Source organism: Octopus bimaculoides, chromosome 10, assembly GCF_046866305.1.
Source record: "Octopus bimaculoides isolate indiv1 chromosome 10, ASM4686630v1, whole genome shotgun sequence".
NCBI classification, from domain to species: Eukaryota; Metazoa; Mollusca; class Cephalopoda; order Octopoda; family Octopodidae; genus Octopus; species Octopus bimaculoides.
In genome coordinates this window covers 80,760,273-80,778,124 of record NC_142937.1, presented here as the reverse complement: position 1 = coordinate 80,778,124, position 17,852 = coordinate 80,760,273, and the positions used below count along the sequence as shown (strand labels likewise).

At 39.3% G+C, this 17,852-nt stretch overlaps 1 protein-coding gene across 1 annotated transcript in view; it reads right to left on the bottom strand.

The window, feature by feature from the left end:
- The window catches only part of LOC106876609 (uncharacterized), a 40,122-nt gene extending 24,328 nt beyond the window's left edge, over positions 1-15,794 (bottom strand). The window contains exons 1-7 of the mRNA XM_052971326.2: positions 15,587-15,794; positions 12,558-12,688; positions 10,802-11,775; positions 8,269-9,147; positions 6,448-6,668; positions 5,026-5,088; positions 4,752-4,885 (exon numbers count right to left, since the gene is read on the bottom strand). Coding sequence (XP_052827286.1) covers positions 4,752-4,885; positions 5,026-5,088; positions 6,448-6,668; positions 8,269-9,147; positions 10,802-11,775; positions 12,558-12,688; positions 15,587-15,676 — 2,492 coding nt within the window. The 5' untranslated portion in view covers positions 15,677-15,794. The remainder of the gene's footprint in view (positions 1-4,751; positions 4,886-5,025; positions 5,089-6,447; positions 6,669-8,268; positions 9,148-10,801; positions 11,776-12,557; positions 12,689-15,586) is intronic.
- Positions 15,795-17,852: the final 2,058 nt, after the last annotated feature.

Below are 17,852 nucleotides of genomic sequence, written 5' to 3'. Positions count from 1 at the left end.
GTATGTTCCCAAATCAAAGAGCGAGATCGTTTGGTGTGACGCCAGTAGCATCGCAATAGGGGTTGTCTTAGAAATAGGAGGCACTGTGGTGGAAGATGGATGACTACAACCATATCAATGTGCTGGAGTTGGATGCTGTGTTGAAGGGGGTGAACCTGGCCTTGAAGTGGGGGCTGCGCACCATCAAAATTAGGACTGATTCGGCCACTGTGCTTGGTTGGGTGACGGCAGTCATCACCAATGAGTGGAGGGTGCGAACAAAAGGGGCCGCAGAGATGTTGGTAAAGCGTCGATTGGGGATACTGCGTGAGCTAACCGCTGAGTTCGATCGGAAGCTGAGCGTGATTTTTGTGACTTTGAGAAGAACAGGGCAGACATCCTAACCAGGGTAAAGCGAGCCTGGTTGCAGGTGCCAGAGGATGCGGAGCAGGTTGTGGTTGCAGTATGCTGTCTGAGTGACTCGGAGTTGAGGAGACTGCATACCATGCATCACATGAGAGTGGACAGGACGTTGTTCCTAGCCAGGAAAGTCAACTAAGAGGTAACAAGATGGAGCACGCAGAGAGTGGTTAGCAGCTGTGACAGGTGCCAGTCTATTGACCCTGCTCCGGGCGTACATGAGGCGGGAAGTATTCCAGTGGACCACAACTGGAAACTGGCAGTGAACATACACTACCGGCAGGGGACGTACCTCTCAATAGTTGACTGCGGACCAGGGAAATTGCGAGAGTATTAAATGAGATATTCCTGGAACAAGGCCCCATGGATGAGCTGCTTCTGGATAATGGCACTGCATTTCACTTGGAGGTGCTGAAAGAAATGCTTGATGGGTGGCAGGTCAGCCACTTCTTCAGGGCGGCATACCGGCCAAGTGGAAATGGAGTGGTGGAAAGGCATCATCGTACCATCAAGACCATGGCAGAGAGGGGCCACATTTCGTCAATCAAGGCCGTATTTTGGTGCAATATGTCACCCAAGTCAGGACAGGCTGAGGGGTCAGGACAGGCTGAGGGGTCAGTGCCACACAGGGCAATATTCAGGTATGAGTGGAGGCATCCGTGTATTACATCAATGCGACTCGGGGGAGAGGAAGAGCACACCCTTGTGCAGGTCGGGGAAGAAGTTTGGGTAAAACCCCCAAATGCACGGTGTACATCACAATGGGGAAAAGGAACAATAACCTCCATCAATTCAAAGAACAACGTCTCTGTCGATGGTATGCCACGCCATGTTTTGGATGTGCGGAAGATTGTCAATGCCTCAGAGGATGGAACCAGCAGCAGTGGGCAAGATGATGAAGCCAGCGGTAGCGTGCCAGGAACTCAGGCCAGTCTCGGGGTCGCACAGTGACCACAGAGGGAACGGCACCCTCCTTCCTTGTTGGCTGATTATGAAACCAATTAAGGTAGTTCGGGAGCGAGGAGTGAGTGGGAAAGCCGGTTGAGTGATCTGTAGGTCGGGAGGGGGGGGGGGCGTGTGGTGTTATGGGCTGTGATGAGCCATGTTGTGTTGGTGGAGAGGGATCGGGGATGAAGCAATTGGAAGTGAAGACAGCAGGGGGCTGGCAGAAGTGGCCAGAGGCGGATGCGTGGACAGTGAGCACATGTGGGGAGAGGCAGCAGAGACGGCGTGCGTAGAAGTTGTGGTTTGATCTGGAGTGATCGTTTATCCTGCCACGGTCGACAAGGTAAGGTCGCTGTATTTCTTTCTCCCTTTTGCTTCTTGTTGTCTTTTTCCTCCATCACACCACACCAACAAAGTGAAAAATAACAATATTAAGAATACTAATATGAATAATAATAATAAAAATAACGCAGCTCTAAGAACCAATATAGGAATGTTAGGAATGATAATACCAAGGTATATAAAATAAATAAACCGTACAGAAACAACCCCAATAAAACTGATAGTAATAATAATAATAATAACAATAGAAAGAAGAAGAAGAATTATAACCATAACTTTACTTTCTACAATAATACTGAGGACAGTTTCTACACCAAAAATAATATAAAAAATAGATGAAATAAGGATGACATCTGGTTAATAATCCCCTTCACGATGCAGCTTAACCCTTTCGTTACTAACCTGGCTGAGAGTACCCATGGTTATTTAAATGTAAATTCAAACCCATATCTCGTTAGTACATTCATTAAAACACGTGATTTCACTTTGTAAATAGTCGAGCTATTGTATCCGATATTGTTTGGTGTGATATTTGAACTCGGTGAATTTTGAAAGATTTTTTTCCACATTTTTTCGGCATTAATTTTTTCAACTTTGAAAATGGAGAGGAGTTTCATGCAATCAAGCAATGATTCTGAATTTGAAGGCTTTTCATCGGAAGATATGGAGATACTGAGGAAAAGAATGAATGAGGTACAAAAGCATGTGGTGGATGAACATGAATTGGATATTTCTGTATCCGAAACCGAAAGCAGTGATTCTGAATTTGAAGGCTTCTCATCGGAAGATATGGAGATACTGAGGAAAAGAATGAATGAGGTACAAAAGCATGTGGTGGATGAAAATGAATTGGATATTTCTGTATCCGAAACCGAAAGCAGCGATTCTGAAGAAACTGAAAGTGGCGACAGCGAGGATGATTTTACAACAGAATGGAGTAAAAACTTAAAAAACGTTTTTATTAACAATTTTTCTGAGGAGACAGGGTCTACCCATAGTCTTTCTCAGGAAGCGAAACCATTAGACTTTTACTTCTTATTTTTTCCAGCATGCTTGTTTGAAGCAATCACTGCGAAAACAAACCATTACACAGAATATAAACAAGCTGGAAAATAAGATAGCTTGTGGTTTCCTACAACCGTAGATGAAATACAGGCATTTTTTGCCATAGATATTATTATGGGTATTAGACAGTTACTCAGAATTACAAATTACTGGAGCAATCAGGAACCTTTTGGTGAACAGTATGTTTCCAGTATTATGACTCGAATACGATTTGTGAAACTAAACCAGTATTTACATGTGAGAGACACTAGCAGTACCCCAGTACGTGGAGAACCAAACTTTGATCCCTTAAAATAAAACCCCTCATCAACTGCATTCAAAATGCATATAAAACATTTTACAACCCTGAGAAATACTTATCCGTCGATGAGGGCATGGTGGGGTATAAAGGAAGAGTACGCTTCCGACAGTATATGCCAGGAAAGCCCACAAAATGGGGGATCAAAGTTTGGAAAATTTGTGAAGCAAATACTGGGTACTGCTGTGGATTTAGCTTTTATAAGGGGAAAAGAGACAATGTTAGGGTACGATGTGGTCTGGAATTTATCACTTCCATACCATAAGCAGGGCCATATATTATTTTTTAACTGATTTTTTAGTTTGGTCAAATTTGCAGTGGATTTAGAAGCTGTGGCAACGTATACGTGTCCTAATTGCTCGTAGAAAAGGGCTGCTGTTGGATATAAAAAAAAGCAAAATTTAAAAAAAGAGGTGAAATAATCCAACGGCAGAAAGGAAATCTGGCTATGAAAACAGTTGATGGTGTTGTCTACAATTCGTTTAAAGAAGCTGCTCTTAGAAGAAATTTAGTTCAAAATGATGACGAATGGCACAGGTGCATGGAAGAAGCATCCCTTACAAGTATGCCATTTCAGTCAAGACAATTGTCTGCTCTCATTTGCATCTTCAACACCCCAGCTAACCCTTTGCAGCTGTATCACCAGTTTGACGAGGAGGTGATTAAGGATTTCACAAAAATTAACACTTGAGAGGTGGCCATCCAGAGAGCATTAAATGATGTTGAGTCAACACTGCATGTACATGGGCTATGCTGCAGAGATTTGCATCTTCCAGTCCCAGCTACAGCAACCATAAGATCAGGTCAAAGATGCTTTTGAATCTTCCAGTCCCAGCTACAGTAACCATATGATCAGGTCAAAGATGCTTTTGCCTTCAGGACACAAAGTATGAAGACAAAAGGTTGACCAAAAAATAAGCTAAACATCACAAAACTCAGACACTCTAAAATGGAACGGAATCGTTAGCGTGCCAGGCAAAATGCTCAGTGGCATTTTGTTTGTCTTTATGTTCTGAGTTCAAATTCTGCCAGGGCTGAAAAAAGGTAGCAGTTGAACACTGGGGTTAATGTAATTGACTTCCAGGAATGCTCTCATTACACATTAATTAATTAAACAAACTCTGACAGTAAAGACCTCACTTGTACGATCAACTGTTCAACACACACACACACATCGTCCATTCAACTCTATTTTAGGATTGCAATGTGGACATGTTGCTGTTATGGACATGTTGGGTTATGAAGTGTGTTTGTTGTTCAAACACACACAACATTAGAAACACATTTTTTCATGGCTGTGATATTTGTTTTCAGACATCTTTTATAACACACACACAAATGAGAATAAAAGAAAAAGGGAATGAGAGAGAGAGAGAGAAACAGCATGATGGTGGAGAGGTGAAACAGCTAAACTTTTGGTCATCAAGTGAAATATTTCTCCAAGGCATTGTTTAATGTTAAGAAGGTGGTACATAACTTTGCTTGTTCCAGTTTATTCTTACTGAGAATAACCTTCACCCCTGACTTCCTAATCACTTCAGGACTGAAAAAGTTAGCTTTTAGAAAAAAACATCTAAAAACAAACACAATAATTGGGGGGGGGGGGGACTTGATGTAAAATATAAATATGTGAAATTAAATGCAAAACTACAACAGGAATAAAAACAAAAAGTGTAAATAAATAAGTTTGTGTCAAGAATACAAATCTGATGTTATGATGAAATCAAGGTTCCTTGACTTTAGATACGCCAATAAAACTCGGGTCATGATTTTACTGTCAACCATTTCTGTAGAATTTAGATCTTCCTGGATTGATTTCACTTCTTCTGTTATTATCTGAAGAGGGAAACAAACACAACTCATGAAACACAGTGGGGTAACAATTAATGTGCCTAAGTATTGTGGGGTACCTAACTTATTACAGGATAACAATAAAAGAACATGGGTTAACAATAAAAATATGTTCATCATCTCACCTCCATCTCTTGACCAAACTTGGAACAGTCCAATGTAACAGTCGGCTTATCAGACAACAATTTCTGTTGAAATAACAAAAGCAAAAATAATTAAAACAAAAACCAAAGAAAATTTCAGACTAATTAAAATTTACAATCGTTATGTAATTAAAAGCATTCGAGAGACTTTTTTTTGTTAACCTTTTAGTATTTAAACTGGCCAAATCCAGATGTAAAGATTCTACCCGTTTTACGTTTGAACTGGACAGATCTACCCTCTCACATCTACCAAGTCATCTTAAAAATAAACAATCACATCAAAATCACAAAGCAATGACATAATGAATGATTAATTAAAACTATCCGAGCGTGATTGTTGCCAGGGCCACAGATTGGCTCCTGTGCTGATGGAACATAAAAAGCACCATTCGAGCATGATCATTGCCACTATTGCCTTACCAGCACATGTGCCAGTGGCATGTGAAAAGAAATGAAACTTAGGTAATTAGTTTGTTTCTTACATCAATTTTTTCAAGCCAGCATGGGTCAGATGAACACATGCTACTGAAGCAATTTTTTTTGAAAATAAAGAAGACAATTGTCCAAAGTGCTGTACAGTGGGACTGAACCTGAAACCGCATGGTTGCAAGGTCAACTTCTGAAATCGATCCAATCATGCTGTTGTGTGCATCTACTCCACGCCAAATCAGAGACTGGCGATCAGTGCAGTCCTTGGACACACCGGATCCTGTAAAACCATCCAACCCAGACGTTAGAAGAAGGTGACAAAATATATATTTGGTATCCATAGAAATCATGTCTGTCCCTTTCCTTTGTGTTTCTCTCTTGTTAAACTTTAACTCCATGTGTCCTCAGGTACACAAGCTAGGGTTTAGGGGTTTTCTTTATTTAATGCAGCTTACTGAGAGGACTCCCGTCCATGTGTTGCTCTGTCTGGTAACATTAGTTTTTCTAGTGTGAGCAAAAGTGGAAATTAGATTCGCTTTGCTTCATCTAATCCTGTTATTACAGCAACAGAAATGCTCTTATACTAAATTCTTCATCATTTTCAAAATAAATTGGAATGATTAACTCAATTGAAATATGGCAATGAAAGAGTTAAAAGATGAGAAGCTAACCATTATACAAAACAGTATGTAGCACCAAATGAAGGATGTGAGACGGCATAGCATACCGGCATGCTAAACAACTCTGCCATTTGTATTCCTTGTCTGTCTCTACATTCTGAGTTCAGATTCTGCTGAGGTCAACTTTGCCTTTCATTCTTTTGGGATTGATAAGATAAGTACCAGCTGAGTAGTGGGGGGTCGTCAATGGAATCAACTCACACACACACACACACACACACACACACACACACAAGTCCTAGTGTTTCTATCACCTCTCTTTAGTAATAATAAATTAAATCTTAGTTTCCCTTACCATAAGTCGAAGTAAGATGGCATGGACAGTTTCAGCTACGACTCCTTGGCTGGAGGCTTGGATCTCTAGGATGTATTTAACATGATCCTTCTGATGGACAGCAATAATAAGCTGACCACAATCAGTTGAGTTGAGGGTCACCGAGGAGTCTGTCACATCACATGACATCACCTCCATCTTAGTCAGTAAATCATTGAGAAGACAGGATTGATGAGTCGAATCTTTTGGAAGAGAAATTATGATGAACAAGAAATACATAAATTATGATGAACAGGAAATGCATAAATTATGATGAACAAGAAATACATAAATTATGATGAACAAGAAATACATAAATTATGATGAACAAGAAATACATAAATTATGATGAACATAAAATGTATAAATTGTTGATGATTACAAGAAAGAAAAGTGAAGGTGCTGTGATGGTCACGGCCAAATGATGCAAAGTGCTGTATTGACAAAGGAAGGCAGACATGGACTAAGAAATGGTAAGATTAGATCTCAAAATGTTGGAATTCAAAGATGATAATCTTATACCAAATAGGTTTAACCATTCAATCTAGAAGAATGGGTCTGAACACAATGAGGATGTTCAGCCATACCAAAAAAAAAAAGTAGCCAGGGCTTGGGGCCGTCTTCTGACTCACCAATTCCTGTCAAACCGTCCAACCAATCATAGAATGGAAAAACAGACATTAAATGATGATATCTACCCAGCTTTGATCCATGGTACTGGAATGGTTTGTTAATTTATAATTTCTACACAAATTATAACAAAGTGCTGAGTATAATTACTAATTTAATTAATCCTGGTCAGAAAAAAAATGAAATCAGCCAGAGAAGAATTTGAACCCAGACCCTACAATACACCTCCTCAAAAACTACAGGACATCATAGATATATGTATATACACATACAGACACTAAACCTTAATGGTATGTCGCTGGGACAGTGGAATCTCTTGGTCTGATGCCAATCCAATATAAAACAATCTGATGGCCTCCACCTCTTACTTGTTGATATTAAACTATTATTATTAAATCTCAAAAACACACAACTGTCTGGTTATCTTTCCAACAGACAATTCCAGTTACAGTGTACACATTGCAAATTATGCTTCCAGAATCTAATGCTGGAATCAACACTAAATTTTCCAAGGTGGCAGTGGTGCTGCACCAGTCAGATATTTGGGGGATTCATAGACATACAGCAAGTATTTCATTTCTGATTTAAAAAATCCCCTTTTTCTAATACACACCTAGTGTGTGTGCGTGTGTGTGTGTGTGTGTGTGTGTGTGTGTACATATTTACAGATATATGGATGGGTGGAGATATAGACATGCACACAACTAAAAGAAGTATTTGTGATGTGAATTCCTGTGCAGCATTTTAAACAAATCTAAAAACATTCTTTGTCTTCAAAAATAAGCTAAAAACTAAAGTAATTCAGTAAAATTCTTTAGAAGTAAATAAAACTTATTCTATTTGATCTTTTCTATGCATCTGATGGTTTAGCACAATGGTGAGTTGGAGATTAAACAGTCCAAAGATTGAGGAAGGACAAAATGTTATAACTACAAAAGGGAAGTTCCTTCATATAATAGGAACCAATGTTAGAGGCTATACAGAATATAGCAGAAGTGGAAATGGTTCCATAATGTGTGAGGGGCAAAAACATGGCCAATGTGAAATGTCTAAAGGTTAAAAAAATAAACTGTAGCTGCTAAGTGGGGGGGGGGGAGGAGGAGGAGAAAAAGGATAAACCATATAAGAAAGAAAAAAAGGTAAATAAATTGGAATCTAAATCTAAATGTTTACCTGTACAGTTGTGGTCAAAAATGGAATTCTTAAGAGAAGCAGGAATATCAATTGCATGAGTGAACAACTGTTCCGATTCCATAACAAGGTCCTTTTGGGGGTCAGAGACGGTTGCATATATGGGTTTATCACAGGCAATTGTTTGTACTTTTTTAGTTAAAGAAGGAGATTTAATACTTGAAATAGAATGGATTTTGGATTCTTCCCTTTCCAAAGGTAAAACAAAAGATAAGAAATCAGTGTTTCCTTTAAAGACAGGAATGGCCATTCCCTTTGAAAGCTGGGTTTCTAAATATCTAGAAATATCATTTGGGGAATCTAGATAAAACTCACAAAATGGTAAGTTAAAGACAAGCCAAACAGAAACACGAATTCTTGTATCTGAGGGTGCCATGATGTTTGGAATAATGTCAATCAGAGCAGATTCTTCAGGTTTTAAACCATTGGCAAGAGATAAGGTTTTAACTAATGAATGGCAAGTTGTATGATTACTTTCTTGGTATTTTCGAGATGGAACAGCTTCCACGAGAAACGACCAATCAGACGTAAAGGTCAGTTTTCTGTTAGTGATTGCACATTGGAGAATTGTCTTTCCGTAGATGTCTTTAAAGACGGTCAGTTTACACTGGATATTGCTGGACACAAACTGGCCCCGTGTAAGGTGGCTGCCAGTTACAAACTGAGAAATTACATGGGACTGAGCATCCAAAATTCCTGAAGCTCTTTTAATATTCTTATTGATATTTTCCACTTGAGAAAGCAGCTGGGAAACAGAGTTTTCTTCTTGTTTGAGTTGTGCGTTCATGTTGAGTCCCTCTTCTGATACAGACAGGCTATAGAACTGGCCATGGTTTGATAAACACAACAATTTGTTGTCATCTACAGAATGAAAAAGACAAAATGTGACAGTTTCAAAATATTAAATCAAATAGTATGATGATGGGTGGTAAAAGTTACAATACTGTGAGGAGGGAGGTGAGGGTTAGCTACAGGTTAGTATGGAAAAGAAGACCAAAGCAATCATGAAATTGTTAACAACTGACAAGAAAATTTAAGTGAATTCTCTAAATTCATGGGATAGGTATGTGTCACTTATTTCCTTTAACTCACTTTTTTGTAATTATGCAAATTATTCGCCAAAATTATTTTTAGGATTCTTGTAAAAATCTATGTTTACAGATTTTAGATGACTATGAAGAAGTCTAATAAAACAGGTCTCTAATTAAGCCCCTTGATTGCAGAGAAGGATTAGATTCCCTACAACAAGCATGAAAATTGTTTGGTGAATTAATTTTTAAAAGAATTATCTCCCCTTCCCTTTGAAATTTTCAAACGTTGAGGGGAAATTTCAATTCCTTTAGAGTTTTTCAGGTTATGTCTGAGTACATGACCATCAACCTAAATCATGTCATTGGTCTACTTCAGTCATTCTCTGATGTACCATGTAATACAGCTTTACAATGGCTTCCTCTCATTTATCCACAATATTCTGAATAAAGAAAAGCACATCCAAGCATGGGGTGTAACCAGCCCACTTATGAGTACCTCTCATTCATTGGACAATAAACTTTGCTTGCGAAGACCTATTGAGGCAAGTGAAATCAAAATCGCTGACATGGTCGCTGACATGGCCGATGACAGTACTGCCTGATTGGCACTCGTGCTAGTGGAACGTTAAAAGCACATCCGAAGGTAATCGTTGCCAGGGCCACAGATTGGCTCCCATGCCGGTGGCACGTAAAAAGCATCAATTGAGCGTGATTGTTGCCAGTACCGCCTGACTGGTGACACGTAAAAGCACCCACTACATTCTCGGAGTGGTTGGCATTAGAAAGGGCATCCAGCTGTAGAAACTTTGCCAGATCAGGTTGGAGCCTGGTGCAGCCATCTGATTCGCCAGTCCTCAGTCAAACCGTCCAACCCATGCCAGCATGGAAAACAGACGTTAAACGATGATGATGATACCTGGAAACAACAACAAAAAATCTGTAGAAAAAATAAATTGGAGAATTAAAAGCAAAAACATCATCAAACAAATGAAATAAAACGTTTGATTTAAGATGTGGCCATGTGGTAAGCAGTTTTACTTCCCAATCACATGGTTCCAAGTTCAGTCCCACTGCATGGCACCTTGAGCAAGTGTATTCTACTGTGGCCATGAGTTAATCAAAGCCTTATGCATGGATTTGGTAGAAGAAAACTGAAAGAAGCCCATTATATATGTGTTCCATTACCACTTAACAACCTGTGCTGATGTGTTTACATCCCTGTAACTTAGTGGTTTGGCAAAGGAGACCAATGGAATTATTGGGCATAAAAAACTAAGTACTAGAGTTGATCCATTTGACTAAAATTCTTCAGGGTGGGGCATGGTTGCAGTCTAAAGACTGAAACAAGTAAAAGATTAAAAAAATATTAAAACGGTTGCTGGAACCAATGACATTAGATCCCTCACCTCTTGCCTTCCCTAAATCACACCAAAAACGAAAAGAATAAAACAACCAAAGAGAGATTAATAAAGATAAAAGCTCACCTTTTAGCTGAAGAACTGCTAAGGTAGAAATGGCAGACAAGGATGCTATGTGTTTGGTGGTTTGGCTGATTCCTTCGTTGTAATTAAGGTCAAGTTGGATGACCTTTTTCCTAGTGGCATAGACTAATTGATAGGGTTTAATTCCCAGACAACAATCTGATATTGGAGAATCTTCTAAATGAATTGTCTCAAGAACTTTGAGTTGATTTTTGAAGTTACTTGGTGGAGAAAATAGAAAACATTTGCCATTTTTAGCAGCGAGAAGTAGGCACGGAAGATTCTGGGAGACACTTGTTGATGCTGCAGGTGATTGGGAATTAGGCATTGTCTCAGTTGGCAGGTCACTAGTGGATTGTCTCCGGAGATAAATAAGACATACTTTGACAATGGGAGCATTCAGGTTACAAAGGACAGACAAAGGGCAATCCATGGAATTTTGTTGGGGTTTCCACTGTTTAAGAGAAAAATAGTAAACAAACCCAGACGGCATGGTTAGTAATATCACAGCTGAATGTAACAGACTAGCTTCAGCACCAAATAAGGAAGTGAAAACTAACAACGGTAGTTGTATGGTTTGAGAGCAGGGAATTGAAGAATTGGAAGAAGATGTGACTAAATAAAGATTCATATGTTTGTCACATGACTGACTGTCATAAATCTGTAGGGGGATACATTTCGTTAGGCATGGAACAATCAGAGCAGCAGAGGCCTTTCTTTCAGAAACGGATGCTATATCTTCTTTTTGATATACATTTACAGTGCACACATCTTTAGTAATGGAAGAGACAATAATGAGATCAATGAAAACACACAAAGCAGTGGAATCAGGAACCAATTGTAAAAGAGAATCCTGTGGTCGAATAAATGAAGTTGGTTCTGTATTTTGTTGGAAGTTTAAGTCTGAAGATTTTGGTAACAAAGCATCAAAAATGGAGTCATTTACTTCTTTGACTGCAACAGTTTCTGTAACGGACCTTTTACAAAGCAGAAGAAAAATTAAATCAATTTGAGAACAAAAATGTTATTAATTTTTCTATATTTAATTTATGAGGTTGATGGGGGTGAGGGTGTTTGAATCGTTAAATTTATTATTTTACAGAATTTTCATCAGAATCAAATGGAAATTGTAGTTGTGGCTGTTACCAGTGCTGGTGGCATGTGATAAGCACCATTCATTCATGTGTGGGTTGCTGCCAGAGCCACCTGACTGGCTCCCCATGCTGGTGGCATGTAAAAAGCACCATTCGAATGTGGCCGATGCCAGTGCCGCCTGACTGGCTCCTGTGCCAGTGGGACGTAAAAAGCACCCTCTACACTCTCAGAGCGGTTGGTGTTAGGAAGGGCATTCAGCTTTAGAAACTCTGCCAGATCAGAATGGAGCATGGTGCAGCCTTCTGGCTCGCCAGTCCTCAGTCAAACCGTCCAACCCATGCCAGCATGGAAAGCAGAGGTTACGCGATGATTTTTCTGTAGTCTGTATTTGCTTTGTCATCAAATTTCCTGTTTATAAAGTGGTCTTTAGTTATTTTACCATGTGAGCAAGATCTTATTCTGTTGAGACTGGACATGCTAGAAACAGCAACCAAATCTTGCTCATACCACACCCTACCATCTTAAATAAATGAAGAATACATTAGGAAATTGTAGTCCTAGATACACTATGGCCAAAAACCGATGGGATGGCTATGACTAGAACCCAGTCAGAGGAGTGTAGAGTAAGGGCTGACCTAAGACTATGTAAAAGACAAAAACTTACTCAGAAATGGTTTGTTCAAAGATTCTGTAGAGGTGACCTGAGATTGAGATAACCCATAAAAGCCAGTGGCAGCAATTGGGAGCAGCTTCAAGGGTAAAATCAGAAACAGTTTCCACAAATGAAAATATGTGCTTAAAAAGAATGAAACAAGAGAGAGAGAGAGATATAATAAATCATACTTTTATTAGAAAGTAGAAAAGAAATTCTTAAGATTAATAAGTTTGTTGTTTCCTCGTTTCAATCCACACAGCATTGCACTCTGCTGGCTCTAACCAGTCTTCATTTAATTGAATTTATTATTTACTCCTTCTCTCCTCCTTTTGTCAATGTGTAAAACTACCCCTCCACCACCCACCTCTCTCTGTTACTGTCATGGCTCTGCAGTCATACTTAGTATTATTGCTTAATTAATTAATCAGTCAATTAACTATAAAAAATTAATTAACCTTATTCTATTTATCTATTTGCATTAACATTGCTTGTACTAATGCTGGCATACAACACCCACCTCCAATGGAGGTGACAAATAATTAACCAGGATGCCAGCCCTGCCTTGAGTGGCTTCAGTGCCGGTGGCACGTAAAAAGCACCCACTACACTCTCAGAGTGGTTGGTGTTAAGAAGGGCATCCAGCTGTAGAAACACTGCCAGATCAGACTGGGGCCTGGTGCAGCCTCCTGGCTAGCCAGTCCTCATGCCAGCTTGAAAAACGGACGGTAAACGATGATGATGATGATAGCTATTTCCTCTTTGCTTGTATAACACTCACTTCCAGTGGAGAGGGAAAGTGTGACACGGATGATGGGAGATTAAATGTGAGGACATGTCCGTTGGCAAATGCTCATCAGAACCTGCTTTTCAGAGGCTGAAAGCTGCTGTTCTCCCTCCCCATGATACCTCCTGCCTCCCCTTACATTCCCTCAGGGTTGGCACTGTCTAATTTTGCAGAGTAGCCCAGCAACAACCAGCTTTGCCCCCTCCCATCCCCCACCGCCAACTGAGTCTGCCAAATGAACAAAAGGACCACTTCTATGACAATGTCTGGCTCAAAGACGAATTACAGTGACCTTATCTTCACGGCTAGTGATTTCAATGGAATGTTGGGCAATAGCCAGGTATCTTGCATGGTGTAACATGGGGGCCATGGAATTGGTTCCCAAATGAGGAGGGAATAAGGCTACTGGAGTTCTGTGATGCAAATAACCAAATGATCTGCAACACCAACTTCAAGAAACTAACCTGTTACTCGATAACTTATAAATCGGATGACCACACTAGCCATATTGATTACATTCTCACCAAAAGTCAGATTCATAGTTGCTCATAAATGCAAAGATCTTCCCCAGTGAAGCATAGATTAGTCATTAGTGACTTCAGACTTGAGTTAAGAATGGTTGGCAATGAGTAACGAATTCAGTGTACAAGTAGGAGTTCACCAAGGATCGGTCCTCAGCACCCTCGTTTATCATAGTCCTCCAGGCAATAACAAAAGAATTTAAGACAGGCTGCCCTTGGGAGCTCCTCTATGCTGATAACCTTGTTCTTATAGACGAATTGCTTGGCGAATATCACATTTAGAATAAACAAAAATGCCGTATAAATACATACGATAAAATACACTGAATACAAATAATATTTTCGGAAAGACTTCTGCCCGTCCCCCTACCATTTTGTCCCAAATTAGTTTATTTCAATTTTTTTTTTTTTTCTTTTTTTTGCCAAAAACCTCCGTTTTCAGATACGGAGGTTTCGGTCCGTATTTTTCCGCATATTTAGAAGAAAAAAAAAAATTCTTAAAAAATAATTTTACAAAACTTTTTGGAAATTTTTTTTCAGAATCATAATCTCCGTATTTTTCCGCATATTTAAAAAAAAAAAAATTTGAAATGTTAAAAAAAAAAAAAAAATGAAGGAAATGCGGGGCGGGGGGGGGGGGGGGGGGAATTAAAAAATGTCGCTTTTTGCCAATTTATTCGCAGATTCGTATTCCCCATAGCCAAAAATGGGGGGGGGGGGGGGGTTGTGTCGAAAATTTTTTTTTTTAAAGGGTGGTTTTGAGGGGGGGGGGAGACTTGCCATACTTTCTGATTTAGAGGGAAGTGGGGTGGGGTGGAAATGAAAATGTCTTTTATTTCGATAATGCTTAATAGTTTTACAAAATTAGAAAATTGGAGGGCGGGGGGGGGGGATTAAACGATATCATTGATCCCAGTTTTTATTGCGTCTGCAGTATTTCGACTCCGTAAGGTTGAAAGGCAAAGCTGCACTGGGCGGGATTAGAACTGAAAATGTAGGGTTGGGACAAATACCGCAAAAGTTTGTTCTATGCTCCCACCGATTCTTTCAGCTCACCGATTGACGTTAAGAAAACCGGGACAAGAAATGGGAGATCACTCTAGTAAAATATCACTGAGCCAATATCAGTGATCTCCCTTACTTCGGAACGAAAAAAATGATTAAAAGAAATTTTGTTTTTTAACTTAAAATTATGTATGAAAATTGCTATTTTAAAAAAAATTCATGCACTAAAATACAAATTTTTCGGGAGACCTTACAATATTTGAAATTCAGTTTACCGTATTTACTTTCTTTCGTCCTCTAAGTCTAAATCTTAATAGTGTTGAGTTACAAAGTTTAAATAAAAAAGAAAAAAATTAGCAGAGAAAAGTGTGGTTTTCCGATAAAAAATAACTCATAACAAACACAATAACAGATAATAATGAAATAATTAAAAATTAAACCATATTTCTGAAATGTCTAAAGCTTCGTGAAAACAAAACAGTGACAATTGCTGCGTAGAAGGTGTTTATAAGCTATTTAAAAACACACAAAGACCGTTAGATTCACTTCAACATTTAAATTTAATTTTCGTCGCTTTGAGACCGCGACCTGTTTATTCACTGACAAAATTCCGTGGTGCACCTGAGAAAGTAACAGTTAGTTCATGATATATATATATATATATATATATATATATATATATATATATACGTATGTGACAAAAAAAGTGAAATTGAATTTATACTTACTTGACGTGTGTCTTCCGAATAAACATACAACCAATGTTGTTGATGTAAAACCACAGTTATTTGCCTATCGGGTAACTTCAGTGTTTTCATTACTAACTTTAAAACAATCAAGTCACACTTGTTTCAGTATTTTAATGTTCCCACCAAAAAACAGAAATGGAAACGGAAGAGAAAGCAATCACTTCCGGGTAAAATATACCCGGTCTCATTCGATAATATACCCGGTCTCATCCGATAATTTTTCTTTGCACCGTTTTAGGCAAAGTATATACTAATTCTTAAGTTTATACGTGTGTGTTATCCAGATTTTAATTCAATTTATTAATTTTAATGAATATACCACATATTTTCGATTTGTGCTGCGAATCGCGCAACGAATGTACAGGGCAAATCGGAAGATAAGTAGACACACGCACATGCATATTTATATGTAGGCAGTGTGGTAAGAAGTTTGCTTCCCAATCCCATGATTCTGGGTTCAGTCCTTCTGTGTGGCATCTTGGCCTACTGTCTTCTACTATAGCCTCGACCAAAACCTTGTGAGTGGATTTGGTAGACGGAAACTGAAAGAACCCTGTCATATCCTTTACTTGTTTCAGTCATTAGACTGCGGCCATGCTGGAGCACCGCCTTCAAGAATTTTAGTCGAAGGAATCGACCCCCTCCAGTACGTATTTTCTTTTTAAGCTTGGTACTTATTCTATCGGTTACTTTTGTCGAACCGCTAAGTTACAGGGACGTAAACACACCAACACCGGTTGTCAAGCGGTGGAGGGGGACAAACAACACACACACACACACACACACACACACACACACACACACACACACACACACACACACACACACACACACACACACACACACGGCGGGTTTCTTTCAGTTTCAGTCTATCAAATTCAACTTTAGATGTTTTATTTTAACATTTTTCGCAGATTTCCCTGATTTTCAGAAGTCGAACCTTTCAAGGTGGTGCTCCAACACGGCCGCAGTTAAAAAATGACCGAAACACGTAAAAGATAAAAGACATAATGATTTAATAACATCTTGAGCGTTTGTCCCCATTTTCCATTATTCTTATGTTCTCTAAAACACGTCTCACTATTCCTCGGAATCAACACCCACGTAAGTGTAATTACTAATTCCTTGGGCGCTTATGTGACATCTGGCTATCTCGTAGCTGTTCCTCTGGATTGTAAATTGAACATTCATATATATATATATATATATATATATATATATATATTTATTTCCGTGAAAGTTAGAGGTTGGGAAGCCAACCAACTAAGGGATAATTGTTGGCATCCTTTTGTCTCGGGAGACAATGGAGTCTAATCCAGTCTGGTTTTTACATTTCATGTCCTCTCCATTTTTGCGCAGGCCTGGGCTAGATGTAAGAAAATCCTGGGTAGCCCAATTGTCAGGATTCCTCTCTTGACCTTGCTGATGTAGTCCAAAGGAGTGCAGAGCATTTCGTTTGGCACCAGCCTGGTTGCAGGAGCTGCTGGAAGAGTGTCGAGTCAAACACTAAACTGCCTACGGGGCTCCACTCCAGATTTCTTCTTTCCGTAACCCTGGATAGGGGCCCATACCGGGTACTGTCAGCCGGAGCCAGCTGAGCCCAGGACTCGTGTCAGGCAGGGTTGTCACTCCCTGAAGTAGTGATGAAAATCGCTACCCACTACCTATCCAATATACTGCTGGTACTGTGCCCAATTATTCATACTCAAGTGCTGGTTCTTGCGTGGCAATTTCGCAATCGAGTGTCATATATGGGCGGGGGTAGAAAGTGGTTTACCCTTAATTTATACGGCAAAAAGAAAATGGAGGGATACAAAAATGACATGCATCAGCCGGTAGACATTCTATTATTTCTATTTAATCCAAAACAAAAGGAAGTATTATAAGATTAGATACACATGCAAAGACTGTGTGCTGTATAAATATATACTAGTAACAATAGTAATTGTAATACATAAAAGAGAAAAGATTAAAAGCTCAGTTCCTTACGGCCGTTTCTGCCAAGAGGCCACAATATCCTCTATGCTGGAGCTAGTATTATCATCCTATGAGGCATGTTACGGTGGTCAGAACAGTCTGGAACAGGATAACAAAACAAAATATCTATAAACGAAGTTGACCATATCGATGGGTCAAAAGAATACTGGTGGATCTTGAAAATTAAAAGAGCCACAAAGTTAAACACAACCGGGCAGATATCGTTGTGTGAGACACACACAAAAAAAGATATGCTCTGCTGTGGACA